Source organism: Falco punctatus, assembly GCF_963210335.1.
Source record: "Falco punctatus genome assembly, chromosome: 5".
In the NCBI taxonomy this organism is placed as follows: Eukaryota; Metazoa; Chordata; class Aves; order Falconiformes; family Falconidae; genus Falco; species Falco punctatus.
The window spans coordinates 1,909,704-1,937,444 of NC_137584.1; the positions used below are offsets into that span (position 1 = coordinate 1,909,704).

Here is a 27,741-nt window from a genome sequence, read left to right on the forward strand (position 1 = left end):
AATCAAGTTCCTGCTGCTTACGCTTACGTGGCTAAAGCCTTCTTTCCTGTTACGCCTCCTACTCTTCCCTCAGCTTATCTATCACTCTTGAAACTCTGTAAGGCTTGTTGATACTGTAGGAAGAAACTAATCTCTGCTGGTGAGGAAGATAAAAGCACGGGTTTTTTAACTAAATAAGCTGACATGGTTTTCCCTTGTAAATCCTTGGATCTGTTTTGCTTGCTATTTTCCCTTCCCTCTTAGTCTTCATGTTGATTGCAGTCTTAAATGATTACTTTACAGGATTGTATTGTGAAACAATGCAGTGTTGACATTGTAAACATCCCTCAGATTTATTCCTTTCAAAAGTTGCATTGTGATCGATTACGTCATATGGAAGTGAATATGGTTATATAGTGAGGTGCAGAATGACTTGCTTTGCTGCTTTGTAGGTATTTTCAGTAGCTATATGCGTGTAGGACCATCTGGACACTGATATTACCACAGAGTGTGACTGTCTGCTTGCTAATTCAGGATTTTAGCCGGAGAGCACCGTTTCTGTGTAATGTGCATGTATGGATGTGGATTTAAGATGAAGCCACTCAAGCTGGTTTTGAAATCCAAGCGTTGTGGACCCTTGTTTCCTCTTTTCTTTGTCAGTATCTGACTTTGTGACCTTAGTGTCACACTCTTCAGCAGTCTGCTGCATAGTCCACGTGCTTTCCAGCTAAGCTACATGATCTTATTGATCAAATAGTTCATTTTAGACAAATGCTGCTTCTAGAAAACAAGTAGCCCTTTAATTTGACAAACACTATTGGGGAGAGAAGACTTGTTTTTCCTGCTTCAATATGGAACTTCTACATTTTATTAATTGTTTGTATTTTTAAAGGTCCAGTATTTGTAAGTGCTTCTTACTTGTAAATGCTTTATTCGTTCCAGAATACTTCCTTCTCCTTTATTGTGGAAAGTGGAAAAATTCTGAGTTAGAATCAACTCAAAATGAAATATTTCAGTATCAGATTTAAAAAAAAATATGTTCTCTTAGGACTGCTTCTGAGCTTTGAGTTTGAATGTATTCTAAACATTCTCTGACTTTTCAGATTATCATTTTACAGTTGGATTCAGTCAAGTTGGTTTAGGGCTAAATTCATTCCCTTTCACCTCCATGTACATTCCCATTTAACTTGCTTTAATGATTTTGTGACTAGCAGTTTGTGAGCTGATTCAACTAGGAACTAGCTCCACAAAACAAACAAAAAAACCTTCAAACCTGAATAGGCGTATCAGAAAAATGATAAAACGGTGTATGTGGGAGGGAACACGTAAATATGGTGGGAGGAAAGATGGAGAAACAGAACCCTCTGGGAATAACCCCACCTTGACTAATTTAAACTGCTGGTGAAATGTGTGGTCAGACTCTCCTTGGGTGGCTGCCCTGTGTCTGGGGTCCATTCGTGGAGGTGGAGCAGCGGTACTGCAGTGCAGGAGCCTTGACTCACCCTACTGTTAGACCAACATTGTTCTGTACATCTGTAGATCATAGTCCCCGTTAATACTCTCTAGTTTACAGCTTAATCCTTTGGCAGTTATATGACAGTAAAGAAACGGGAGTTTGGAGACCATGCAAAATATCTTCTTATACATGCAAATTCTTTATTCATAGCCAAAGCATAAAAGCCTTTGACTAGCATTTCTACTCATAGGTCTCTTAAATTCTTTTTTTTTTTCTCTTTTTTTTTTTTTTTTTCTTTCCAGTGTTCTGAAAAGTTCCAGGCTCCGTCTCCATCTTTTTTTATTGTCCTGAACTCCTTCAGTTCCTTTGGTGTGGGCAGCTCCTCCTTTGTCTCAAAGACCTCCTTAGATCTCAGAAAAAGTCTTAGTTTTGCAAGCTATGGTTTGCAAAACTTCCCTCTTTCTAGAGCTTTTAATAACTAATTTTAATGTGGTTTATTCGATCCTTTTATGTGGGCTTTGAAAGCATTTGAAATCAGTCTTAGTAGCAGGCAATTAATTTCACACACTCAATGATGCAGCAATCTTAGGAAATCTGGTAGAATTCCTGAACCGTATAGAAAACAATTCCCCAAACGGCCACATGCCCTGTGCAACGGGAATGCAGCGGCCACCAGCTGGGCAGCAGGCTTAAAGGCAAGGACAAGGCTGCTGCCGCTGTGCTGTGCTGTGCGGGCATTGCCTTCCTTTGCCACCCCGTGATGGCAGAGGCCAGTTCTTCATCTTTTGGGACAACACAGGAGGCTCCCTCTCTCCCTGCAGCGTGGTTTGTTACTACGCTCAGGATTCATCAGAACTGATGACTGTATCTCACCCTCCTTCACCACCCCAAACCGAGGGGTTTATTTTTAATTCAATTTTAATTCAGTCATCATCAAAGATCAAAATTACAGGCTTTGTTTAATTTTACACAAGCACAGATAACTGTCAAATGTTCTAATTAAGACTAGATGTTGCATTTCTCTCTCCTCGATTCAGACTGACTGTATTTACTTCTTATATTTGTGTTTAATGTATTAAAACATGTGGGCTATACAGCTGTGCCTTCTGACAGTTGTTGGGCAACTGGTCTGTTCTCCACTGTACACTGAGCTTATCTAGAAGTTTCCTTCAAACTCAGTCACTGATGCTGCCTTGTCAAAATAGTTTAGCTCTAGAAACTTTTAAACTAGTATTTATTTATTTTTTCTTGCCTAAAGAGTTACTATCTGGATATTATTTCTTTCGCTGTGCGTCTTCTGTTTTGATAATATTTGATGACCTAAAAAAGATTTTGTTGTGAAACAATACCAAAATTGTCCTCAGAGTTGTTTGAATGGTGGATTAAAGTAAAGCATGAAAAACATGAATGAACAGTCATTTTATAACTTTATGGGACTGCTCTTAATTAAGAGACAGTGAGGCATGTAAAAGCTAACATGAGGTATTTTGCCACTGTAAAAAGAAGTTGAGCTGATTTGTGAGACAGTGGATTGCTGAAGCCTACCATGGGAAATTTCAGATTGAGATTGCTCTTGGAGGGATTTCTTGGAGGATGATTTGGAGGATTTTTTTTTAGTACACATTTACCAGTAATATGGGAAAGAACAGAAGTGGAGTAGAGAACTTATTGTAGAGAATAAATAGTAGTTTAAATGTACCTTGCAGAATAGAGTGTGGGTGCATGGAATAAGCATAATATACCTAATGATGGTAAAGGTAAGATACCCTGCTTGATTTATTAGTGTTAATCCTGTCCAAATACAGCAGATTTCTATCTAAATACAGGAGAGTGGTGAAAGAGCTTAATTCTAAGTAGTGCTTGGCACATACATTTTCCAGTGATTTTAATGGGTCTGTGCAGGCTCAGCACTTGTCAGAGATCAGACCTTAAAAGCCCTCCTGTGAGCCACATCTGTGGTCTGATATTTGAGCAAGCTTATTAATACATTTTGTGAATTATAGTATGTGTTTAATAGGAATTGTACAACATTAATTGGTGACCAGCAGATTTATTCCAACAGCAGGACTGATATTATAAGTCATCATTAGATAGCTTGGCACTTCTGCAGTGAATAGTTCCAGTAATCCATACTAATCGGTTCTTCGCTCTCCACAGGTGATTTACAGATATATGGATAAATCAGAAGAAAGAGGCAGCTCTGGCCACAAAAGGTTCCTGCAGTGAACACGCATGGGAATCAGTTGCCTTTCTAATAAACTGAGGAGCAGATGTTGTCATGCTCCTCTACTCCCGTTAAAGTGTCTTTTGTTTTTTTGTTTAGCCTCAGAAGATGGCTAAAGAACATAGTTAGGAAAAAGAGAGCGGCTCTATCAACCCTTTAAAGCCCATCTGCTTTGTAGAGATCATCCTAGGGGTCTGAGACTGGTTTCAGATTCCTGGTCCAGAATTGCAGTCCAGTAGCATGTGTTTCTTTTCTATCTCACCAACAGTAGCTTCCTTCATCTCTGTTAATTACTGGTGGGATTTAAAAGAAGAAAGTTCCATGTGATTTCCTCATAATCACATCCGTGGTCAGTGCTGCCTAGGATGTTTTGCCATTGTACTCGGAGTTTTGCAGCTGCTGTGCAGTGTTGGTAATTTATCCCGTCTGCCACTTGGGATGCGGTGGTGTCAGACTTTGTGCAGGTCTGTTGCTCTCTGCACTTCCGAAGACAAAGAGCACAGTGTTGAGATAAAGGCAATGGGCCTTCATGTCCAAAACAGAAATCCAGGTTCTTCTGCAGAAACTTTTAGGGAACGGTAGAAGTGTCAGGGTCAAAGGTACGATGATTCTTCGCTGAAAAGCCTTGATGCTGTACACATGCCTTTCATGTGTAAGGACTGATTAATGGATTTTTCTACTACACAGAAGGATTTTTTGTTTAAGGGTGGGGTTTTTTGCTCCCAACAAAATAAAAGGTGATTTTTCTCACTGTTGTCTCATTGGAAAAAAGAATTTCTATCTTGGAAGACATTGGTGCTAATCTGGTAACTTTCATTAGGAAAAATGATGAGGGTCCTCCTTATTGAAGGGAGAATTTAGGTATCACCACATGGTTTGAAAAATTACACCTTTTTTTGAGAGTCAGCATCTCTTCCTGACCCACTAATAATGAACCTAGAATCCTTTATAAAGAAAACATTAGGTTACAGAAAAAAGGCATTTTCTGTGTTTTAAAATGTTTCTTAAGTTAACAGCTCTCCTTACAGGGTTTCAAGAGTGCTCTCTGTCCTTTCTTCCCTCTGTAGTTGAGAAGAGTATCTTTCAGTAATGCTCTTGGCAGGGTGGTTTGGTAGGGGTTTTTTATTATTTAATCCTTTCCTTCTTTTTCAGATTACATCTTGCCCCATCCCACACCCCAGAAAGTTAGAATCAGTGTACTTCAACTGAAAAAATAAAGATGCTTTTATGAAGCATCAGGCTAGGTTTGTTGATCCTTCTTCAAATGTAACTATTAGAAGCTCTGCAAAAATTAGTCAGTGTTCCTTCAAACATCTAATTTTTTTTTTTTTTTTGCTTTTTAAAGTATCTTTAGGATCATTTCTTAAAAACAGTAACTAATTATTTAATAACAACTGATGTCTTCCTTCTTTTCTTGATACTATGTAGCATTTGGTGATCCTCAATTTGAAGAACTGTCTCATTTTAGTAATTATCATTGTTAGTTCTTGACAGGTGTTACATTCTTCACGTATTCTTGCGGAAGTCCTCTGTAAGGTTGTGATGTTCTTTGTGTCGCTTTTATCAGGTAGATTAATACACTTTCTCACAGATATGTTTGTTGGGTTTTTTTGTACTGTTAAAACAGTCTAGAGTCATAAGAGTGCCAGTTCTGATTATGGAATATTTTCTTTCTTTTTGTAAGAGCCGTACTCCAGAAAGCACAAGCAAGTCTCCTTTATGCCTGCTGTAATATCTTGCTGAAGACATCAAACGCTCAAGCTTACATTACTAGATAATCTGTCATCTCTAACAATCTCAGCTGCTTGCCAAGCAGTGCTTTTAAGAATTCTGATAAAGCAGCAGCTGCTTTTTCCTACAAAATTTTGCTGTATGTACACGAAAAGAGGAGACAATCTTAATTGTTTATCAAAGCCCCAGTTCAGGAAGAGTCGTTTATGTTATGGGACTTACCAAAATTACCAAGGAGCTCTAAAAGAATGTGTAGCTAATCCCTAACTGAACAGGTCTGCATTCAAGAGGACCACCTACAGCAAGTCTTCAGGCAAGTCCTGAAGCACCTGGTTTCTTAAAATCTCATGTTTCTTATATATGTTTACTGTGGAACCAAAAGTAGGAACTCCCCATTTCAAGAAAGTGCCAAGACGACCCTCAGCTATGTCTCAGTCTGCTTTTTTTTTTTTTTTTTCCTGAAATAATTGTTCTGTCATGTTCACACAAACAGTTATAGATTAAAATCTTTTTTGGGGAGAGAATCCTATGTGAAAAGCAACAGAAATACTCTTTGTCAGTAGCTGGGGGACAGAAGCAGCTTGCCATGAGCTGTTCATTCACACAGCAGGGGCACTGGCTTACCTCAGCAGCCAGCCCTGTTCAGGCAGGTGCTCCCGCTACCGACACGGGCCTGGGCCGCGGTGCTGGTGGAAGCTTGAAGCGCTGTTGCAGCCGCTGTCTAGGGAACTCTGTGCTTGAACTTTATTTATGCCATTATTCTTGTTGCACAACACTTGTGAAAACTGAATTCTCAAGAGGCTTCTGTTTGTGGTGCTGGCTGTGACCCTTGTGAGAGGGGACGACTGGACTTGTTTATTTGGTGTTTTAGTGGTTTGTTCTTCGTCCTTTCAGTAATCAAAGGAAGGCGAAGGAAGCTCTTAACTTTCTCTCACAGCAACTCGTACCACTGAGAAGAATACTCTTTTCAGAGATGTACCATGTGTATGTTGTGCAGCTATGGGTAGTGTTTAGGTAGGCACTTTCTGGGCAAGATTATAGATTTTTCTCTGGATCAATATAGCTTATATTGGATAAATCGCAGCAGGTTTAGCCTTACCTTACACAGATATTTTTTTTAAAAAAAACACTCTAAATCCTTTATAAATGATGCCTAATTTACCCTGATTTGTTCACACTATGAGCAAAAGGTTTCTTGTCAGGCCACGATTCAAAGTGCTCATTTTTCTGCTGTATTGTTTGTACAAAACTTTCACATCGTGCTTTACAAACAGATGAGGTATTCTTTCTCTCCCTTCATAAATCTTACCTGACAAATATACTATGTTAGAGCACGTACAGAGTTGAAAAAGAAATGAGGAGCTCTTGGGCACAGAAACACTTCTCAGGTCTGAAATGCCAAGGTTTTATTTCAAATTTGAAGGGGAGCTTGTGTGTCCCAACGCTTATCTTCCAATATATCAATTAGTGTAGTAAAGATTTTTCTCTCCTTTGCAAGCTTTGCTCTGATTCTGTCTTCATTTATTACTGTTGCTTATTTGTCATGCAGTAGTTACTCTGTGCAGCGGTTTACACAGCGTGTAGTGAGTATGTAGCCTATGGATGTGAAAGATTTATTAAAAAACATTGTTAAGGATTTATTTGATTTCTCACTTTCTAAAATTTTCTGCTACAGGGCCTGTCCTTTATATGTTGTCAGTCCCAGACACAGGGTGCCTATTTAAATCAACTGCTTGGGAGCATTATTCAGCAGTATTTTGGACGATTTCTCCCTTCTTCTCCCTCTGCACTTGGAGCTGGACAGCATCCTATGCTGACTGCTTTATGCAGTTCCATTACAGTCCCCCAGATGCTCCGTCTGCGGAAGACCACTCTGCATGTCATAAAGTAAGGACCAGCAAAGTAACAAACCCATCACTCATTCAGATTTCACAACGGGCTGATGGGGAAGGGAATGCCACTGCTTTCTTCTCGGTTAACTGATGGTTTGGCTATGGGAAGAGCCTGCGAGTTGCTGCCCAGGGAGCAAAGGAATGACAACATATATACATTAGGAGAGTAAAATTGGGAAGATTTGGAGCCTAGTGAGATGGTCATTGAGGATAAAGGTCCTAAACTATGAGAAAAAATGCCACATGGGGCCATGTGAAAAGCAAGTATTTTTCTTGACAAATTACCCTCCAATATACATCATCAAATGCTTGTGTCTCAGGCAATATTTAGGGCTGCAGAGCTGTAACACTTATGGTTGGCACGTACCTGTGCACGGGAGGGCCCATCGTGCTGTGTGTGTCAGGGTACACCTAGGGGTGCCAGCTGCCCAGGGGAAACAGAAAGTTTGGAGGGTGGGAAGAGGGAGGCGTAGAGGCAGGGAGACAGTACTTGTTCACGGTGTGGCACTACTTGCACAACATCAACAGCAGCTATAAATGCTGGACCTGCTGCTGAAAGGCTGAAGCTTTGTTTTGTATACCACAGGAGAGGGAATCATTTGTACTTTTTGTATATGTTGGGAGAGGAATTAAACCCCCCCAAATATAAGGTGATTTCTTATATCCAAGGTAATTGCATTTTTCTTTGTTAAAGAGTGTGAATGCATGTTGATTAAAAGAATTTCAGCCTTGATCTCAGGTAAATATGATAGGCAGTCCCGTAAGTAACGCCTGTATTGTCACATATTAAGGCAGTGAATTAAGATTTCACAGTCTTAGTTCTGACATGTTTTTAATTTTTGAATACTCAAACTTTGTCATCTTAATAAAGTTATGCTTGAATGTGTGTATGCATTTTTAAAATTTTAAATTTGATAGTGGAAAGAAAGTTCTGAAAGTGTAAGGGCACTTGGCGATTTGTAAGACGTGAAACGTTCCTTGGTGGTCTGGGAAGGACGCCGTGTGAGTGAGCAGCAGCACTCTGAGTTGCAGACTGTTGGCGGTCAGGAGGCAGTCACCAGGTCTACGTCGGTTTGTGCAGAGCTCACTAGCCGTTTCGCTGTATGAAAGGTCTTGCTGCTGCACAGAGAAAGTCAAACCACAGGATGAGGGGTGTATTATCCAAGTCAGAGAACTGTTTTAGTCGAAAAGCACTCCCCAAAAAATTAGTGTTAGAGTTTCGTAGTAAACTAAAGGGAGAGAAGATTTCAGAGTTGCCAATATTCAAGTGAGTAAGGCTGCGTAATACAAAGACATGTTTCAGCTTTCATTTGCCGGGTTATACCAGTGCTCTGAAGCTGTGCAGTGAAATACCCGGCTCTGTGAAAGCTGTAGAAGCACTCCTTACTTTTAACGGGGATGGGGGTTTTTATTGATGCATTGCTCAGTAAACATGCATGTGGTACCTAATATTAAATATCTGAAGTTTTTTTGAAGGTTCTGGAATGCTGTTGCTAATTGACGAATAAGTGCTGTGGGTTTTTCACCTGCAATCTTCTCTCCTGAACGCTTCAATTTAAACTTCAGATTTCAGTAATTTGTAATGTCAAACCAACAGTAATTCCGATTCTTGAATCCTTTTGCAGAAAAACAACAAATCAAGCTGTTCAAATTGGAACACTCAATGTGCAGGATGTCAAAATTTGCTTTTGTTGCAGATTGGCAGGTCACCTTTTATCTTTGTGACCAGTTTTATGCTGGAGAGGTCTGTGTTAATTCTGACAGAGCAAAAGCAGACATCGGCAGTCCCATTACAACATACTGTTGACAAAAATAAAATAACAGTACTAGCATAACAGCAGAGCTGTTACCACGAGTTTGATTGTGAGTTTACAAAAGCTCATAAAGCTAAATAAAGTAATTCAACAACAGTTGTATTTTAGATGTTGTCTTAGGGTCTTAGAATCTTGGCTCCTCCCTTTATTTGGTTATTTTATGAAGCTGCCTTTGTATTTTAACTTTTATAATCATACTTGGATTTTTAACTGTAATTATGGTAACTGTTATTTCTCACTTCTCTCTCAGTAGAAGAGTCAGAAGGCATCACTGTCCTCTGATAAATTGGGAGTCCTTGCTAAGACTAAGACAAATAGAAGCCATTAGCTGAGCCTAGATAAAGATAGAAATCTATGTTTGAAGTATGTGGTGCTTGCTTTGAATGGAAAAACCAAATTACAGACTTTTTTTCTGGTTGCTTTGTCTTCCCAGTGAAAAGTACATGCAGTTCAAAGGTAACGCTCCACCTCCTCGCCTGGCCTCCGTTCTGGCTTTCGTTCTTGAAGTACTTGAGAGAACCCAGAGCACTGAGCTGTGTGACGCTGACTTGGTTCTCCCAGCTGTGTTGAAATGCATGGTGATGGTTAATGAGCTACAAGGTAAGCTGCTTGTTTGCTTTGAATATGTCTCTGCACACATGTAAGATTTTTGTATTCCTGAGCATCTTTCATCCCAATATTTAAGACTTTTAGATGAGGTGAATGAGATACTTTGGCTGGATAAACTGGACAAGCTTTCTTTTTTCATTAACTGGTCTGGGACTTCTGTTTTCAAGAAGCAGAGAACTGTCTTGCTTTCTTTTGTCCTCTTATGAACTAGTGATAAGCTTCTTGGGAATCTGAAGAGTATTTTCTTTCCCCCCATCCTTCCCACCTCATTTCTCCCAGACTTGGTAACTGTGGAAGTGGTCTCAAACCCCTTTAGGTGCAAGAAAAGATAAGACTAGCATACATTCTTGCCATAGAGGCTTTATAAATGGATTAAAAGTAGTGTGTTGCTGTCTGAAGGTATCTTTGAGTCCTCTTTCTTCTCTTAGCATGCTTTGTTTGGCAGTGAGAATGTCTTTCTTTTTAGTTTCTTAAAAAATGAAGCACTCTGTTTACCCCACTGTGGTATAATGGATGCTCATGTGTGCATAAGCTCAACATTTCCACTTCTTGCTGCCAGGAGAAGCATTAAGCAAAATGGGGATCCACCTCTGACAGCTTCTGGGGATTTTGTCTCATAAAATACTTTTTGATTCTGGTCTATAAAAGATATATATTGAAGGACAAGATATATGCTTAGGAAATCAGCTGAATCATCACACAACTTTCTTCCCCCTTTTGCCACCATGGCCATGTGTGCTGAAACAGAGAGTGCCTACCCTGCAATACGCTGCGGCGAGAGCGAGCTGGGTGTCGTGTGCTGCTGTGGCCGCCCGCTCTGCCTGCCCAGACAGGGCTCCAGCACGCCTGTGTAGAAACGCCTTCACAGCCCAGTTCCACCCTTACAATGGGACAATTCAAGTTACAATATCTTGTAACTTGAATATTTGTTTGGAAAAAATGAGGGGGAAGAAAACAGTGGGGTGGTTTTCCCCTTAAAAAAAAGAGGTAGGGTGGATTTCAGAACAATATCCACCATTGGAAGGAGCAGATCTATATAGCTTTGGGCAGGATATAGTGCTATAGCTGCTGTTCTTTATTTCAAATAGGAGTGATTAAAGAATACAAATAGAACTTAAATTTAAATAAAATATCTGTTTCCACTAAGTGTGTGTCTCTTTGCTTTGACTCAAAGAGATCATAGTGTACTTAAAAATCTGTATCTTTAAAGGATGACGGTGGTGAAAATAAGACTTTTGCATAAATTTGTGATTCATTCTGTTCTTCTATAGCCAATCTAACTGCTCTCACAGTAATTTCCCTTGCATCAAAGTAAGATAAAACATTTTTTTTTCTCATGTAAAAAATTTTAGTCTTCATGAAAGACATTCTCCAGATGGTCAGTTCAAGAGCTCTGTGTGAATCTTGTGATTTTGCTTTTACAGTTAAAAAAATATCTACAGACATTGTACAGTACATGGTAGAAGGCTGCCAAGCAGGGTCAAGAGGAGAACGTGCCGCCCAGCTGACTTCTGTATTTAGGTAACTGGAAAATATGCCAATTGGCAGTGAAGTTACTGCAAGCCAATTGACAGCAAACATGTTTTTTCAGAATAACTAATTATCCTTAACATACTGCATTGTCACTTGTTTATGGTATTTAAATAACACTACTCTTGACACTGGTTTTAAACATAGCTTGGCCAAAAGTAGAAGAGAAATATACCTGCTTTCTCATGGATTAGGGACTGTTTTGAAAGGTATATGACAGAGGGGCATGGCACTGCTGCAATGGGAAAAGCTCCATATAAACGTTGATGGCCAGTGTTAGGTGCAATGAAAGATGTGTGAGCTTAAGGTGAAGTGCATATAATGGACATCAAATCCTCATACAACAAGCTTAGCTGCTTTTTTTCTTTTAATTGAGTAGATTTTGTGAAAAATAAATAATAGAGTATTATAATGTAAACTGTACTTATTCCATACCTCTGCAAAATGAATTCTGTTTCTCACATGGACAGTGTAGAAGAGCTGCGTGAGGTGAGACCCAAAGACGTTTTGCAGACCTAAGCACTGGTGTTGTATGGGGTCGTATCTAGATGAAAGCTTCAGAGAGACTCACTGGAATAAGAATGGGTGTTTGTGGGCATGCCAGTCTGCACATGATACATCACTTTCATGGGATGTGTCATCCCTGGAGTGTTACTTCTGATTTGAATGTAATCTGTGATCTTTAAAGACCTCAAACCCTCAGGAAGACAAATGGATGTACTTCCACCCCATGGTCTGTCCTGCTTAAGATCCAGTGCAGCCTTATAAGAAACGCCAACATTATTTCTGCAGACTTTAATCTAGATCTCTTGTTTTGCTGGTCTTTTTTTAATCATTATTTTCTATTAAATAATAAATACATGTTTTAGTTTTGCATTCAGACATGTTAAAAAGTGCTCTGGAACAAGTCAGCCCTGGTGAAACAGCAGCAGAATCTGCCAATTTGCTCAAAAAGAAATGTGTCGGATTTTTAGCATTAGTCTTCAAAAGCACACCTTCGTTTAAAGAAAGTATTCCATGTAGAGTATTTCAGTGTAACAATATGAAAATTGCCATGCAGCCAGATTGCTTGTTCTGATTACACTCTTCAGTTGTTCTTGGCATGTTCTCTGCATCTGGTTTTGACCTTGCATTAAATGCCTCTGTGTCCCCTCAGGCAGTTTATCCAGGACTATACCACCGTGTATGATCACCGGGTTTTTAGCATCCTAGAAACTGTGGCAGTCTTGGATCAGACGTTAGTTACCAGCCTGATTCCCACAATCACACAGTCTCTGAAGGATCTGGAGCACAAACAAGGTCTTGGAAGAAATGCTGCACTGAGGTTTGAATTTTATTTTAATATTGTTTTTTGACAATAAGCAGTAGAGGTTTAGTCTCTTGAAAGAAAGCAGCGTTAGACAGCAGCACAGATACTAAAAATTGAGTGATTTTTTTTAAAGTGTGTTATAGTGTGAAAAGGTCCTCAGACCTTTCATGGTTTTAATCCATCTATAATTGCTAAATATTTCCAGAGATGTTTTCACACTAGGGTATACAGACCCCGGTGGAATTCATGTGGAGCCAGGTTGCCTCTGCTCACTATACTGTACGTTGCAAAACAGAATAAAGAAGTACCCGTAGCTTAATTTCAAGAGTTCTCTCCCAATACAAACGTCCGAGAGCTGTGGACATCCAGCGGAGGCTAGCTTCCTCTCCCCAACAGGCTTAGCAGGCTCACCCCTCATCTGTTTGCTCCCAGGAACTTAAGACAGAAATGTTTGACTTGTGCATCCATCTCGCGTGAGGAGGAGATGGCACGTGAGGTGGCAGCCCCACACGGGGGGTGGTGTCTCTGGCTGCAGATGCAGCACTGAACTTCCCGCACCTGTATGAATGCTGTTACGAAATGCCAGGGAGCCAGAAGGGCTCCTGCTGTTAGTTCTGCTGACGGGGAGGCTGGCCCTGCCCTCCACTCCCCTGTACTCTGGGCAAGGAACTGGCCTCACTGTTTGCCTTGGTGCGTATACTGGGACTGCTCGGGAGGTGGGATCCCAGTCACGCCTCGGGCTGGAGAAGTTGTGAGGTGTGTGTTGGCAAGCCCTGGGCTATAAAAAACCCCAAAGACAAGACTTGTGCGAGAATGTAAGTCATGAGACAGCAAAGGGTAGTCACAGGGTATTAATTTTTCATTTAATGAAAAATATATTTAACTGATTTGTAATTATATTATTCACTTTTTATCATCCTCTATCAACAAATACGTTTGCTTTTATTTAAGGGAATTCACCCAAGGTCAGACTGAAGTACCTTATATGCAGGATTTTCATACTACCTTGTTTTGATTTTTTGACAGCTATTTCATAGGAAATTTCTCTTTTTTTATATTGTTAATAAGGTAAAATTCATCCCTTTATCTACAAAGTATGAAAAAGCAGGTAGTTTGAGCTTCCTGAAATAGATGCTTGGAGATTACTGAAGAGCTACATTTCTTTTAGCCTCATCACTTAATGTACATATTATCTAATCGGTTGTTGATGATTTGTGTTAATAATTTGGTTTTAGAATATGATCCATGAACATCTTTATTGTAAGAACACTAATACCCAATTTTTTTCTCTTCCATCCGGGCCACTGAGTAAAATTGTATTAAAATATTCTGTGCAATTACTGTAGACCTTAAAGTGCAAACCCATATATATATATAAAAGAAACAAAATTCAGAGGTTGCATTAGATGCTTACAGTCATGATGTCTAGTGTTGTTATTGCAAGGGACTAGTATGAAAACTGCAGTTTTGTTTGCTCAAGTTGATATTTCATGACAAAGATAGATAATTAGAATAGACCTAAATGTCAGAGGAAGTACTTTAACAATAATTATATTGTCTAGGTTGGAGAGTATTAAAATGAACTTAAGGTGAAAAGTCTTATCAACACATAAGCACTCTTCTGGAAAATTCACTTGAGTGACAGCCCCCTCCTGAATTCCAGGTTTATTTTAAAACAGTCATTGCCCTTTGTAGAGGATGGTGGTCTAAATCTGTGTCAGTGCCAGTCTGCACCCTAGTGCCAGTGGCTCGCATCACTGTTCTGTAGCATGAGTCACAGAGAGATTTCTTAGGCAGAAATCAGATAGCAAACATGATGAAGCCTGCATGCCATTCTCATCCAAGCCTTGGAAACTCCATGTTTTCAAAAAAAAAATAAATCTATTTTACAGCAGTTTACTAAGAAGTAGACTTCTAAGCATCTTCACTACAGTTCTAGCTGTAAACAGCGCAATCCTTACTCTTCTTCCGACCTGGCCACGCTAAAAATTCACAGCAAAGCAAGCAGTTGAATAGATGGGAGGGGGGAAGTTACTGTGTTTTAGTAATCCCAATATGTGTAAACAATGTGTTTGGGAATTGTGTGCTTTTACTCCTAGGATGTGTGAGATTAAGTAACATGTTACATTCTTTTGTTGTGTTTTTTTTTAACAGAGAAGCCTATAAAAGACTCTTATCTTACCTCTCAGAGGCTGGGCGAAATGAGATACAAAAACTGGAAAGTGAGACAGGTTAGCAGTGTGCTGGTGATTAATCCTTTCCTCTTGAATGTTCTGACACTGTCGATACCTAAAACTGAAGTCAACAACACACTAACCAAATTCTTCATCTTTACAATGACATTACATTTATCAGTTTTGTGGGTTTTTTCCCCAAAGGTATGTATTGATTTTAGTAATTTCTGTGGTATTCGAATATTGTTGTGCATATGAAGAGTAACTCTGAATATACTGTTGAATGGCAATTGAAAGATACAGCAAATTTATTCCACGTTAAAATGTCGATATGAGCAGAGTCCGTATGGCGACGTACGAGGTAGGATTTCAAAGAATCAAAGTAATTTCACAACTCACATTGAGTGACACCTGACCCTCTAAAAATTTTATTCAGTATGTTCTTAAGAAAACCGTATCTTTGTAATTTCTCATTTGTTTCAGTAGAACGAGAAAAAAACTGTGATCTCTAGTACTGAACTTGAGTGTAGTGCGTTCACCGGGAGTTGTGCCAGTGTGACAGAACTATCACTTGTTAAGAGAGGGCTTGTGTGTATGTTGCACAAAATGTATATAGCTATCTTAACCCCCCACGTGTATTAAATAAAGTCTTTCAGAATCCAGTGTAAAATCTTTTCTGTTGTCTTTGTGGGTAAAATAAGGAAAAATAGGTTCAGATTTTCTGTTCTTTTCCTTTTCAATACTATGTTCTATAAATTAACCCATAATTTCCAGTGATCCCGTGTTCTTTTTATTAGTTATGACACTGTTAATTATCCATTTAACTTAGACTAGGTGTAAATGGTGTGAGAAAAGAGAGGACAGGCTTCTAAAGAAAATACTCGTTTGGGGAATTTATTCCATTTGATCATAAGCTAGTAATTATTCCGGTTTGCCGGGAAAGTTGGATCTTTCAAATATTTTGTTGTTATGGATTATCTTATGGGCTTTCCCAGGACAGGTCTAGCTCTGTAAGTTTTTCTATGTAATTTTTTTTTTCCCCGAACTCCATAGGAAACTTTCATTAGTGGCTGCGGTGTTCACGTTTTTCACTTCCCTCAGTAACCTGTATTTCTGCAGCTACTTACTGGACTTTGGGAGTGGTAAGTTTGTTCTTAACGGCAACACTGGTGAACAGGCTGCTTACTTCTAAAGTTGCTAAAATTTTAACATAATGATATTAAAGGGAAGGAAAGATTATTTTTGTGTCTAATAGCTCCACAAAAATCCTTAAAATCTTGTGTTTGGAGCAGCTTCTTTTTCATTACAGTAATCTGATCAAGTCGAACTAGATAATCTTTTTGCCTAAATCAGCTATCGTTACATCAGATAATGCAGTAACTAAAAGCCTCTTTAGGCTACTTAATAGTGCGGAACATGGAGGTTCTTTTCATTATGAAAGTGACTTACTGAACTTGCATTGTAGTTTCTTGTAAGCTTCTGTATCTGGGAGGAGTTTTATTCATCTCAGGAGGATTGTGCTTCTAAAAAGCTTTTTGAAAAAGTAAATAAAAAAATAAAAACCTCTCCAAGAGATTGATAGAGATGTCTTCGAAATTTGAGTCCTACCACACAGAACAGATGTCTGACTATAGTAGTACTTCCTGAGAGTAAAATTCTTCAGCTTTTAAAGGACAGAGCAGGTATAACAAAACATTTAACGATGTGTTTAGTAGGTTGTTGCAGACATATTTAATGCTATCTGTAATGGTTGGAAGTTTCTGAAAAAGCAACAGGGCCTTATGTAAATGCGTAGCAGCTCCTGGTGCATGAGAAACTAATTTAAACAGTTTGGAAATTACCATTCTTCTCTGTCAGAAAGTTAATGCAAACAGAAATAAAGCATTTTGCATCATATTTATCAACACTGCCAAATGGGCAATCTGGTTTGGTCTAATTATTTGGTACGGACATTTGCAGATGTGACTGACAGTTCTGCTAATATTAATGAGATGAAGGCTTGCAGAGTGCTAGTCTGCACTGACTTACCAAGTATACACCAGAACAACGGTCTAAAACCAGTTAGGAGGAAAGAGAGTGCTGATTTATATAGAAAAGACTGAAAACTGCCATCAACTATAAGAAATTATGTATTACGTCTTATTAGATGGTCTGTATAAAGACTACTTAGGACACTGAACATTATTCAAATTAAACCTTTCTGTATTATTTTAGATATTAACATTTTAGTTCAAAACCAGGAGAACTGCCTAGCTTCCTTATACAATGCATGGAGAACTGCTTAAGCTAAAGAGCAGGAAAAGCTTTTAAAGCTGGAAGTCTTTTACACGGGTTGCTGCCACTGACAGGAGCAGTTCACCTGCATATAGATGCAAAGTCTACCTCTTCACTCTCCTTCATAAACAATAGGATAGAACCTTGCTGTAAATCAGGTAAAGAGAACTACAAACAGGACTTCTGCCTACTGCTGAGTGGCATCCTTAACCTCCGTCAGCCAAAGGGAACTCATCCCCTGCCAGACTTGCTGTTGCTTCTTCCTCCACCAAAGATTCATGCCCATTTGTACAAGGCTGAAATTGGTGGGTGCATGCTGAGGCATCTGTATAGGACCCCGTACACAGAATAGGAAGAGCATGAAAGCAGAAGCAACTCAGTTCTGCCCTGGGATCAGTAGCCTGGCGGCATGGAATGTGGCTCCTGGCCAGTGGAAAACAACATCTTAGGGGTTATCCAGCAGATGGATATGTGTGAAGTGACTTTGGACAGGAGCCAACAAGAATTCTAAGCAATTCTTTGATGTTAAACTTACTTAAAACTCTTGCTTTGGAGTACTTTTCCTGCCGGTGTGTGTATGTGTGGTTTGAACCAGAACCAGTAGATGCTTCTGGTATTACCAGCAAGTCATATACCTCACTGAGGTCATCCATCACCTCTGCATTGTGGATGTTGGGACAGGTAATTTCAGACGTCTGTTTTCAAGGTTATATAGGGAGAAATCCAGGGAACATCAGGACAAAAGTTCTCTGCAGTCCACAGGGTAAAGATGTGTCACTGCCTTGCCCAGCCTTACAGGTTTTGGCATCTTTGTTTCTCAGAAGCAGTGGGCCATGAGTTACCAAAGGCTTCCACCAATGGCTGGGAAGATGTCTTTCTCTGATGGTCCATTTGCAGGATGATCTGCTCTCCACTAAGTAATACAGATCAGATGCCTGTTTTCTACTTTATCCCAGGCGAGTATCACAGCAAAGCCATTAAGCAAGGCTTCCGCGAGTCTGTGACAAGATCGTTGGTTACAGGAAAAGGATCATGCCAAATCTGTGATGATTTCCAGCAGATGAATAAAGGTATGTCCCAAGATCACCTTCCTAGAGATGTATGCTAAGCTTTATGCCATATCTGATATGAGTGCTGTCATTGACTGCACAGAAGACAACAGAAACTGTCATTTGGATGTCACCAGCCTGTGACAGCAGCAGCTGTGTGGATCGGTGTGCTAGTGGGAGCTGTGTTCCAGGCGCGGGCCAGACCTTATAGTGCTTGCAACAAAGGAGCTGAGCGTTGGGGATTTGCCTGGGGATCAATGACTCTTGCAAGCAGCTCAGCCTGCACCATGTGTTGCGGAGGCGCACCTGTGTTCCTTTCTTTCACCCAGCATCTGCATGGCGGTTCTACACAATGGGAGTATTTTTGCTTACAGTCATTCAAGCTATTCTAGAAGATAATGGCCATTTCTACCATTTAATGGAAAATACAGTGCTAGAGACGGCATGATCTCAGTCGCGTATGGATGCAGACCTCTACATCTTGGTTGGTCCTGTTTAGATCAGTGGCCTGAGTGATGTCATCCAAATTTCCAGGACTTGGGAAGCTATTCTGTTGCACAGTGAAAATTGACTTCCAGGAAGAACTGTTCAGTTAGCATCTGACTGACCGCACAGCGTTAGAGAAGGTGCATTTGCCTGATGAAAACCCATGTGGTGGTCACTAACTTGCTATCTTCATATGAATACAGGACCACCATACCTCTCCGTTTATAAATCCATCCTTCTTAACAGACTTGGGTTTTTTTGACCTCAGATCCCAAAACATCAATGTCTAGATGGAGATCCATGACAAGTGGTGTCCCTTAGGGGTCCGTACTGGGACCAGTACTGTTTAGTACGTTCATCAGTGACACAGACAGCAGGATCGAGTGCACTCTCAGCAAGTTTGCAGATGATGAGCGGTGAAAAGCTGGACAACAGCTGGCAGCGTGCAGTCGCAGCCCAGAAAGCCAGCTGTAGCCTGGGCTGCATCAACGGGAACACGGCCAGCAGGTCGAGGGAGCGGATTCTGCCCCTCTGCCCCGCTCTGGCGAGACCCCACCTGCAGTGCTGCATCCAGCTCTGGGGTCCTCAGCACAGGAAAGACACGGAGCTGTTGGGGTGGGCCCGGAGGAGGGCCATGAAAATGCTCAGGGGGCTGGAGCACCTCTCCCGTGAGGACGGGCTGAGAGAGCTGGGGCTGTTCAGCCTGGAGAAGGGAAGGCTCCGGGGAGACCTTACTGTGGCCTTTCAACACTGAAAGGGGCTTGTGAGAAAGAACGGGACAGACTTGCTGTCAGGGCCTGCTGCGATAGGGCAAGGGGTAATGGTTTTAGGCTGAAAGAGGGTAGACTTAGACTAGATAGAAGGAAGAGATTTTTTTACGAGGGTGGTGAAATACTGGTAGACATTGCCCAGAGAGGTGGTAGATGCCCCATCCCTGGAAACGCTGAAGGCCAGGTTGGACAGGGCTCTGAGAAACCTGATCTAGTTGAAGATGTCCCTGCTCATTGCGGGGGGGTTGGACTAGATGGTCCCTTCCAACCCAAACTATTCTATGATTTACAGACCTTGTTGATGTATTTGCTTCTGTGTTCAAACTACCCTTCAAGAACAATCCATCTTATTACTGGTACTCGGACAGACAGACACCACTGCAGTTTTGCTTCTTTACCCAGCTCATTCCGGCTTTTGTGTCCTCTCACAGGCTTGGAGCAACAGCATTGCTAAGAACCCTGCCTGGGTCCTTCATTCCTTTCTTTCCAGCCAGCACCTGCCCACACATGCTGCTGCAGGAAGCAGTGTTGCCATCAGCCTGTTGTCTTAGAGAATCATTCAGTATTAACAGATCACTGAAAGGCAAACCGCTGCTGGGTGCAAGACAACGTGATGGGGACTGCACTGGTCTGCGTTAAGTCAGAGCTGATGTGCCAAAGCCGTGCTGCAGGTGAGCGCATTGGCTGTACAACAGATGACCACTCCAGACAGCTTTGTTTGGCCCAAGTTTGGTCTGAAGCTGCACCATGAAGTACTAACCTGACTTGCCTTCTGTAGGATCCTCCTTTGGCCTGCGTTTGTGTAGCGCTAGGGCAGCACTTAGTGGAAAGGAAGGGTCTCTCTTACAGTATATTGCTTAAATATAACACTGCTTTCAAGGATGGAAATTTACTGCAGTTCTAACTAATTTCCAGAACTGAGGGGGAAAAGGTCCTGAAAATAAAGTTGTAGCTAGAATACCTAATGAAATTCAGAGAAACTTCACCTGGGCTTAGTCCTGCTCCCCTTCTATATAATGAAAAGTTGGTGTTATTAAGCCATTTTGAACATTAATTGATTACTCTAACTACAGGGTCACCACATGTCAATAGAGTTTTAACAAAATACTAAATTTCAGCAAGCCTGGTGCATGGTCTTTGTCCAATATCTCCTTTCATTTAGAAATGCTAATAACGGTGACGGGAGACCCGTTTGAAGTATAGCAGGCATGAGCCTTGTGAGCATTTTCTACGCTGATCTCATTGGCCACAGGACTGTTCCAGGATATAAGATGACTACTATGCCCTTTTCTTTTTGCAATATAGAGAACTGAGAGCTGAATAGAAAGTATTTCATTTTTGTATTTTCCTTATTCCAGAATTCAGGATAGTTATCACCTCTGACCCATTATCATCCCTGTGATATGAAGCAGCTGTCCAGTGCACCATGAACAATGGCAGGGAGAGGGAAGTCTGGTTTATCATTCTTTTGGTAACCTTAAAATGATAACTGGAAAAAAGACTCCTTCTGTTCAAAATTCACATGCAACTTCCATTAGTCCCACAAAGCTGTCCTTCTATTTTGTAAGAGTTTTCCATTTGTTATTGTTATTAAAGAGCAGGAACATGGTAATTTAAATTACTTCTTCCTTTCATTTTCAATGACAAAAAAAAAATAGAGGGAAGGCACTTGTTTCAATAAAAGAGCTTCTGAAATAGAAAAATTTACGCCTTTTATGCTGGAATAGAGCAGCAGACCTATAGAAAGAATAAGGTTCTGCGTATGTGTTGTAATTGCACAGAAAAGGAACTGCCAATAGCATACACTACTTACAGAGTCATTTAAGGAACTTTGATAACTGTCCACCTAAATGCAATGTATTTCCCTCAGGAAACAGAAAAGAGGTTTTATTCCACTATGTTTTTCCTTCTTTCAGTAGCTCCTGAAAATTATGTATGCATGGGTATTTTCAGTTTAATCATATTTTGTAATTTTTAACTATTACTTAAAACTCAAATTCAGTGTAATCAGCCCATCTGTTAGCAATGGTTATAAAATTATGTTGAAGATTAAAAACCTGATGCAGTGTCAGTATGTCCTAGCATAATTAAGCTTGTTTTATGATAAATTATTAGGATATGGCTTTTGTCTACTTGAGCAGCTTTAAAATGGTAAACCATGGTAGGCTTAATATATGAAATTTGAAGGTATGTACAGAACAACAACAACAAAAAAAACCAACCCCAAAAAAACAGTTTCTCAGATCCTGTGTTTATAGATGTGGTGTCTTTGCAGGCCTGGGAAATGCCAGCAGGGTAATTCCGCATTGCAACCAAATTCACTGCATTTTTTCAGTTCATCAAACACTACCTTGGATCTCTCTCCTCCCTGTAGAACGTCACCCAAACAGGCATTAAAAAAGCAAGTTTACCAAATTCATTATTTGTTTTAAAAAGGGCCAGCATGGCCTGTATGGGCACTGGTAGGAAAATTAGTGCAGCATTCACTTACATAAATTGAGGGTATTGCTAAAAATACGCTGTTCCTCTTGAAGCACTGCAACATAACTTAGTCTACCCACAGCAAGAGTTAACATTCTAAGCATTTTAATTCTGGCATTACTGTGAAACAGCTATATATAGTCATCTCTATTGGAAAACCATTCTTCATGTGGACACTTTTTATCCCTTTAAAAACGTGTCCTTGGGGAAAAAAAAAAACAAAACAAAAAAGCCCATTTTGCAAAAATAAAACTGTATAAGCCCTTTATATAATTTATGTGCTAAACTTCCTACAAAGTCTTCCTCCCCTACAAACTCTGCCTGCAGATGAAGTGTTTTAACCTTGCCCTTTTAATTTATTCTACATTCTAATTTTCAATAAACAGATGCCGCCTCTTTTCGCGCTTGTTTCCACATTGTTCCACATTCTGCCTGTGTTGTTTCTGCATGTGTGAATATTCAATTATCTATTTCTCCATGATTCTGCAACTGATGTACTAAATGTCTGTACAGGTTTGGGGGAGGGTAACTAGGGAAGGCAAAACTTCAGAAAAAAAAGAGTTACAGAAGTTTAAAGTATTCCGAGAGTCAGGTGCTTTCCCTGAAAACTGCAAAGTTAGGAAGCAAATCATAAGCCACAACTAGAGATACAAGGATTACAAAGACACGTACAGAGAAGCAGAATTGCTGCACAGTGGCTCAGAATACGTAAGTATTTCTTTGGTCAGCACCTGGGTGTGAAATGCTCAATAGCAACCAAAGGGGCAGAAGAGGTGGTTGGTGCTGCTGCTTCTGGAAATTGTGTCTTTTTTGGATAAAAATCACAAAGCAGCTGATTGCCACTGTGGTTATTTATAGCTAAGATTTGATAACACATCTTTGGGAGTCAAAGGTGAAGTATGCTATACAAAGGATGAAATGTTACTCTTGATGAGAATTCTCCAAGAAAGGAGATCACGGGACAGCTTTGCAGTACAGCTCTCAAGATCTTGGGGCCCAAAAGCCTAGCTGCAGGTACAAGCTTTAATCTGTAAATCTAAGGAATCCAGGGCACAGAACTTGCACTAGCTTCCAAACTTGAGAGTAACTGCTGCTGCATTATTCCCTGGTAAGGATACCTCTTTCCTGAATCACTAGTGAGCTCTTACCAGTTGCAACCTGCACCTTTACCTTGCACAGTCCCAGCCGGGAACCCGAGCGACTTTGTCGGCAGCTGCTCTCACGCTGTGCTGGTCAGACCCCAGGAACAGAACCCTCAAGCACGGGAATATTCTTGTCATAGACAGCTGAAAGGCTCTGTGGAAAAACCAAGCTAAACTGCATTTCAGAGCCGTGTACCAAACTGGTAGGCTGGGTGGGAGCAAAGGTTGGGTTCAGAGATTTGTGTTTGCTAAAAATGGCACAAAATTTAGAACAGCAGAGGCAGCTCTGGAGCTTGCACACAGGAGTCTGCAACTGGTGCATTTCAGAAACCAGGGATGCTAGATGGAGAGATGGTGGAGCAAGGACATGGTGATTCAGAAGCTTCAGCTCACTGGGCAGCCTTTGCTGGCAGGATCCGGCACGGCTGCAGCGGGCAGGTGAGGCCAGCTTGTGCTCCCAGCCCTGGCTCCTCCCTAGCAGAGACCCCTCAGCCAGAGAGCAGAGCCACTGCTGGCACCAAGCGTGCTCTCTGCCTGCTCTTGCACCGACACCATTCTCTTTTCTTATCTGGCAAGAAGTAATTGGGGTTTGCTCACCTGGCGAGGGTTACGTGGCATTTTCTGACTCCAGGTGCAGCAAAGCAACCTCATCTGTACTGTAGGTCCTGCAACAAAAGCAAAAAGAACCAGACAGGAAAGCGTGGCACAAAAACTTAGCGGGAAGGAGGTTGTTGTGAAAGACTCCTCTGTGCTCAGTGGAGCCTGGTGATAAAGAGCCAGAGCAGAATCCTGACACTAACAGCAACATAAGGCTGTCCTGAGGCTCCGTGGCTGTGGTACCCTTAACTAATGTAATGCAATTGCACAGCTGTTTAAAACTGCTGTTCACCAGCACAGACAATTGGTGGTAACAACCAGGACAGTAAGAGTCTAAAGGGCAGAACAAACATGACAAATAACTTTCTTGCCGTAGACTCCTGCCTTTCAGTCCTCGAACCAAGAGGCACATGCTGCTGTGTGTAAGGAAGCTGCCCCCTCCGCTTCCCAAACACAGGCCGCTGTCGCAGCTTACTGCTGCCGTTCAGCAGCCAGCCAGATCCACCGTCATCCCTCCTCTTGCTCTCCAGAAGGAGCAGTTTAGAAATTATTTCATAGCTACAGCTGTGGTAAACTATGAGGCCTAGGAATAAAAGCCTCAAAACTAAAGTCGGGACTTACAAAATATACTTTGCACTATAGTCTGGAAGCACACTGGGCTTTACAAAGGGCAAGAAATTAATTCTCCCACCACCTGCAAAATAGGAAGCGTATGTCAGTTCTGCACCCGGAGCGAAAGCTGAGCGCTTACCTGGTGCGGCCCCTCCAGGACGAGGCTCAAAGCCCCTACACACACGTTTTGATTATTGTAACCACCTCTTCTTGAAAATGAGACACGTCGTATGTTTGTGTCCCTGCAAGTCACGTGTAAGGAGAGCTTTGAATACTTGCCAGGCTTGGGACCTGTGGCCCACGCTGGGCGACAGTCAGATTTTTAAAGTGTAAATGGCCTTTTAGGAGAGCTGGCCCTTGCATGCTGATTTCCAATACATCAATGGAACTAAAAAAAAAAAAAAACCAAATACCTTGATGTACAGCCTATACAGCTCCCATGCAGTTACAGAAAAGTACTGCCTGGCTGTAGGCTTGCTTTGTGTGCAGAGGAAGACACGGTTAGCTCTCAAGTCGGTGTGCCAGGTGAAGACTCTGCAGCCGCAGCTCTGCTTTATGCGACAAGAGTGAGAAAGCTCAGCAAAAAAACCCCACAGAACTTTCTAACCTGAAAACTACCAGAAAAGGTGATGTTCCATGAGTACGCTGCCCAGCTGGAGATGGAAACGGTGATAAATTCACCTCCCTGTATCACTAACCAGACCCTTAAAAGTTAAAAGAGGCATTTGACTTGGAAACATTGCTCACTGGACAAAGTCAAACCTGTTCCTGTCCAGCAAGCGCAGGCTATTGCTGCAGCGTATTCTGCACACGGCATTTGCATGAGCATCAGTAGGATTTTCATAGGTTGGCTCAGATAACACAGTGGCAGGGAACAGATCAGTAGGTAAAGCAGAGAAGTGCACAGTACCCGCAAATCATAAATAGAGAAAGATTTAATTACATGCTTGGTTAATATTTACAAGCATTGAGGTTGTTGTTAGATATGTAAATAAATACTTACGGAAGTAAGACACATGGGCTGCAGTATCCAAGCAAAGCCAAAATATAACAGGTTAGAGTATTTATTGTGAACTGGCATATGCCTGGAGTACGGAATGCAGACACACTATATAAACTGAAAGAATAAATAAATAAATATTGACATTGTTCTACACCTGTTTAGCCTCTGGAGACCAGTGATTTGTGGGACCATATGCTGGACAAAATGAGACTGTTCATTGATAATTGTAAATGTGGTGACCCCTTGCAAACTGGATATTAAAAATATTAAGTAAATGGCACATTTTAATTATACAGTAAAGAGGCTGTTCTCCACCATTAAAAGACTGCAGCTGTCATGAGGATTTGATCATATGACAGAAGGTAACATTTATTTGATAGTAGACCTTGGTAAATGACATCCAAAAATGATCCTTAGATTCTCAGACAAACACATTCAGTTCAGATTTGGGTTTAACCATGAGGCTTCGGTGTCTTTGTCTTTCAGCTGAGACAATTTTTATCTCTCCCTCATATACTATAGGGCTCGTTTGTTTTTTATTTTTGTTTTAATCTGCTTTGCAGTATTTAAATTTCAAATTAAGTAGTATTAAATGAGAAACTGTAAACGATGGAGTCTGGAATTGGAAGTCAACACATTTGTTATTCTTTTTGCCAAAGGTATCAAGTAAGTTCCATAATTATCACAGTATCATATCGTCTTTGTCAACATAAACAGAGCTTTCTATCAGCTTTGAAGGTGCCATTGGTGAACAACTGAACATGCAGACTTCACAGAGCAGCAGCTCAGGAGAAGCTGAGAGCATTCACAAAGTTGCATAAGGAAATGAAGTAGAGACAGGTAGCAATGAGTCACCACCAGAAGTGCCAAACACTCTCACGTATTATGCTCCTACATCTGAGGCAGAGGAGAGGAACTGTAGGTTTTGTAGCTTCCTTCCTGCCCGTTGTGATCCAGCTTTAAGACAAACGTGTGAAGGTAAAGGAGCTGCCTGTGTAGATTCATTCTTCTCACTGATCCAGAGAAACCCTTCTATACACACGGGTTGATTTTTTCCCGCTCCACTTATAATTTTATGAAGTCCACTTTCCTTGTCTCACATTGTGCCGATCCTGTGGTGAGGCACTTGCAGAGTCTGAAGGTTGGGGCACGTGAAATAAGGAGCTGGAAGAAAGCATGCTGCTATTCCATTGGAAGCAAAAGGGAGCGTAGGGCCATAGAATACTTCTTCCTTCCCTTCCTTGCTAACATCCAGCACCTGCAGGTCAAAGCATACAAAATATTTCAGAGATCAGAGAAGAAAGCGGAAACAAGATTTGCTGGCACACACCACATATATACTATTAATCCCAACAGAAAGGTAGTTTCAGATCATTTTTATATTGTATTTATGGATCTGGTGATCTGTTGCTGTCCTCATCACCCAAATCTTATGCTAGCTAGGCGTTCAGCAGCAGACAGTGACACGGGATCCTGCTTCAAGGCAGCAGATCATGCCGCTGTGCAAGTAAAATACTGTGCACAGAAGTGCCACTGTCACCACAGAGTATGAATGATTTGTCACTTGGTGGTGTATAAGGAGCAAGGGAGCTCTATGGAATTTGGAAAGGCCAAATAAATGATTGACTTAAAAGAAAATGCAGGTATATGGAAAAAGTGATATTTTTTTTTTTCCTCCAAAGGAGAAAGTAACCTCGCATTTGCTGTATTTGAAGATAAAAGGGCTAGTTTTGCTGGTTAAAGCCAGGTACGCTGCCAACAGCTGAGAAGTGGCAGCTCACCCAGCTCTGCCAAAGCACTCATTATACTTACTTCTTCCTTGAATGCAGGGACTGTCTCCAGCGGGCTGCCAGTTCACAACCAGTTTGGGGATGCGGACAAATGTCCATTTAAGAAAGCAAGATCCCAGTATCACTTTCCCTTGCCACTAAGCAGTATTTAAACCCAGCTGCAATACTGCAAGGTACCTGCTGATTATATACGAGCCTGTTGGTGAAGTACAGCCACCACCTTGATACTGTGCTGCTACTCCATCTGAAGCACTGTGTGTCAGTTACTGTCATCCAAGCCAGTCTGCATGGCTTTTTTCCGATAACAATTGTTAGGTATGGTTTCCAACCATTTGGTAAAACATAATTACACTATGACCAGAACATGGCTCCATCTGCTTATCTTGCATGATCTATTCTTTACAAATCCATACTAATAAGCATTCATTTTAAGACCAGCAGCTCAATATCTAATACATTCCCTTATTATGCTAAGTCTAATTTCTAGTCTTACGGGACAGTTTGGAGATGAAATCCTAAAATCCAAACAGTTGGAAGCAAATGAAAATGTTTATCAGCAAAAGTGCAGAAACTGAGATGTAAACAAAAGTTTCTGTCTGTAATTGCTCAGCTGGTCACAAAAGTGATGGCTGTGATGCAGACTTGCTTCACTCAGAAACATGCAGAAAGATAAGAATTCCTGATTTCTTTACATGAATACCTGAAAGCCATGGATCTGCAGGCAAGCTGCTCTTACAAAAGATAAGAGAGCGGAAGAGTTTGTTGGACAACCTATTGCCTACAGCAGGGATCAAAAAACCTCCATTCCAGCTTTGAAGC

The 27,741-nt window shown here is 40.9% G+C and overlaps 2 protein-coding genes across 7 annotated transcripts in view; one reads left to right on the forward strand and one right to left on the reverse strand.

Annotated features, from left to right (window-relative positions):
• Nucleotides 1–20,984, forward strand: part of MMS22L (MMS22 like, DNA repair protein) — a 98,746-nt gene extending 77,762 nt beyond the window's left edge. Inside the window, exons 21-25 of one of the 2 annotated variants that reach the window (XM_080389042.1) lie at nucleotides 7,066–7,277; nucleotides 9,530–9,696; nucleotides 11,130–11,226; nucleotides 12,392–12,559; nucleotides 14,699–20,984. In XM_080389042.1, coding sequence (XP_080245168.1) covers nucleotides 7,066–7,277; nucleotides 9,530–9,696; nucleotides 11,130–11,226; nucleotides 12,392–12,559; nucleotides 14,699–14,780 — 726 coding nt within the window. In that variant the 3' untranslated portion in view covers nucleotides 14,781–20,984. Of the gene's footprint in view, nucleotides 1–3,592; nucleotides 5,932–7,065; nucleotides 7,278–9,529; nucleotides 9,697–11,129; nucleotides 11,227–12,391; nucleotides 12,560–14,698 lie in introns of those variants that run through there. The other variant, XM_080389043.1, reaches the window with a different exon arrangement.
• Nucleotides 20,985–21,129: 145 nt separating this feature from the next.
• Nucleotides 21,130–27,741, reverse strand: part of KLHL32 (kelch like family member 32) — a 136,302-nt gene continuing 129,690 nt past the window's right edge. For all 5 annotated transcript variants that reach the window (XM_080389048.1, XM_080389046.1, XM_080389045.1 and 2 more), the window contains one exon: nucleotides 21,130–26,390. In XM_080389048.1, the coding sequence (XP_080245174.1) occupies nucleotides 26,229–26,390 (162 nt within the window). In that variant the 3' untranslated portion in view covers nucleotides 21,130–26,228. The remainder of the gene's footprint in view (nucleotides 26,391–27,741) is intronic.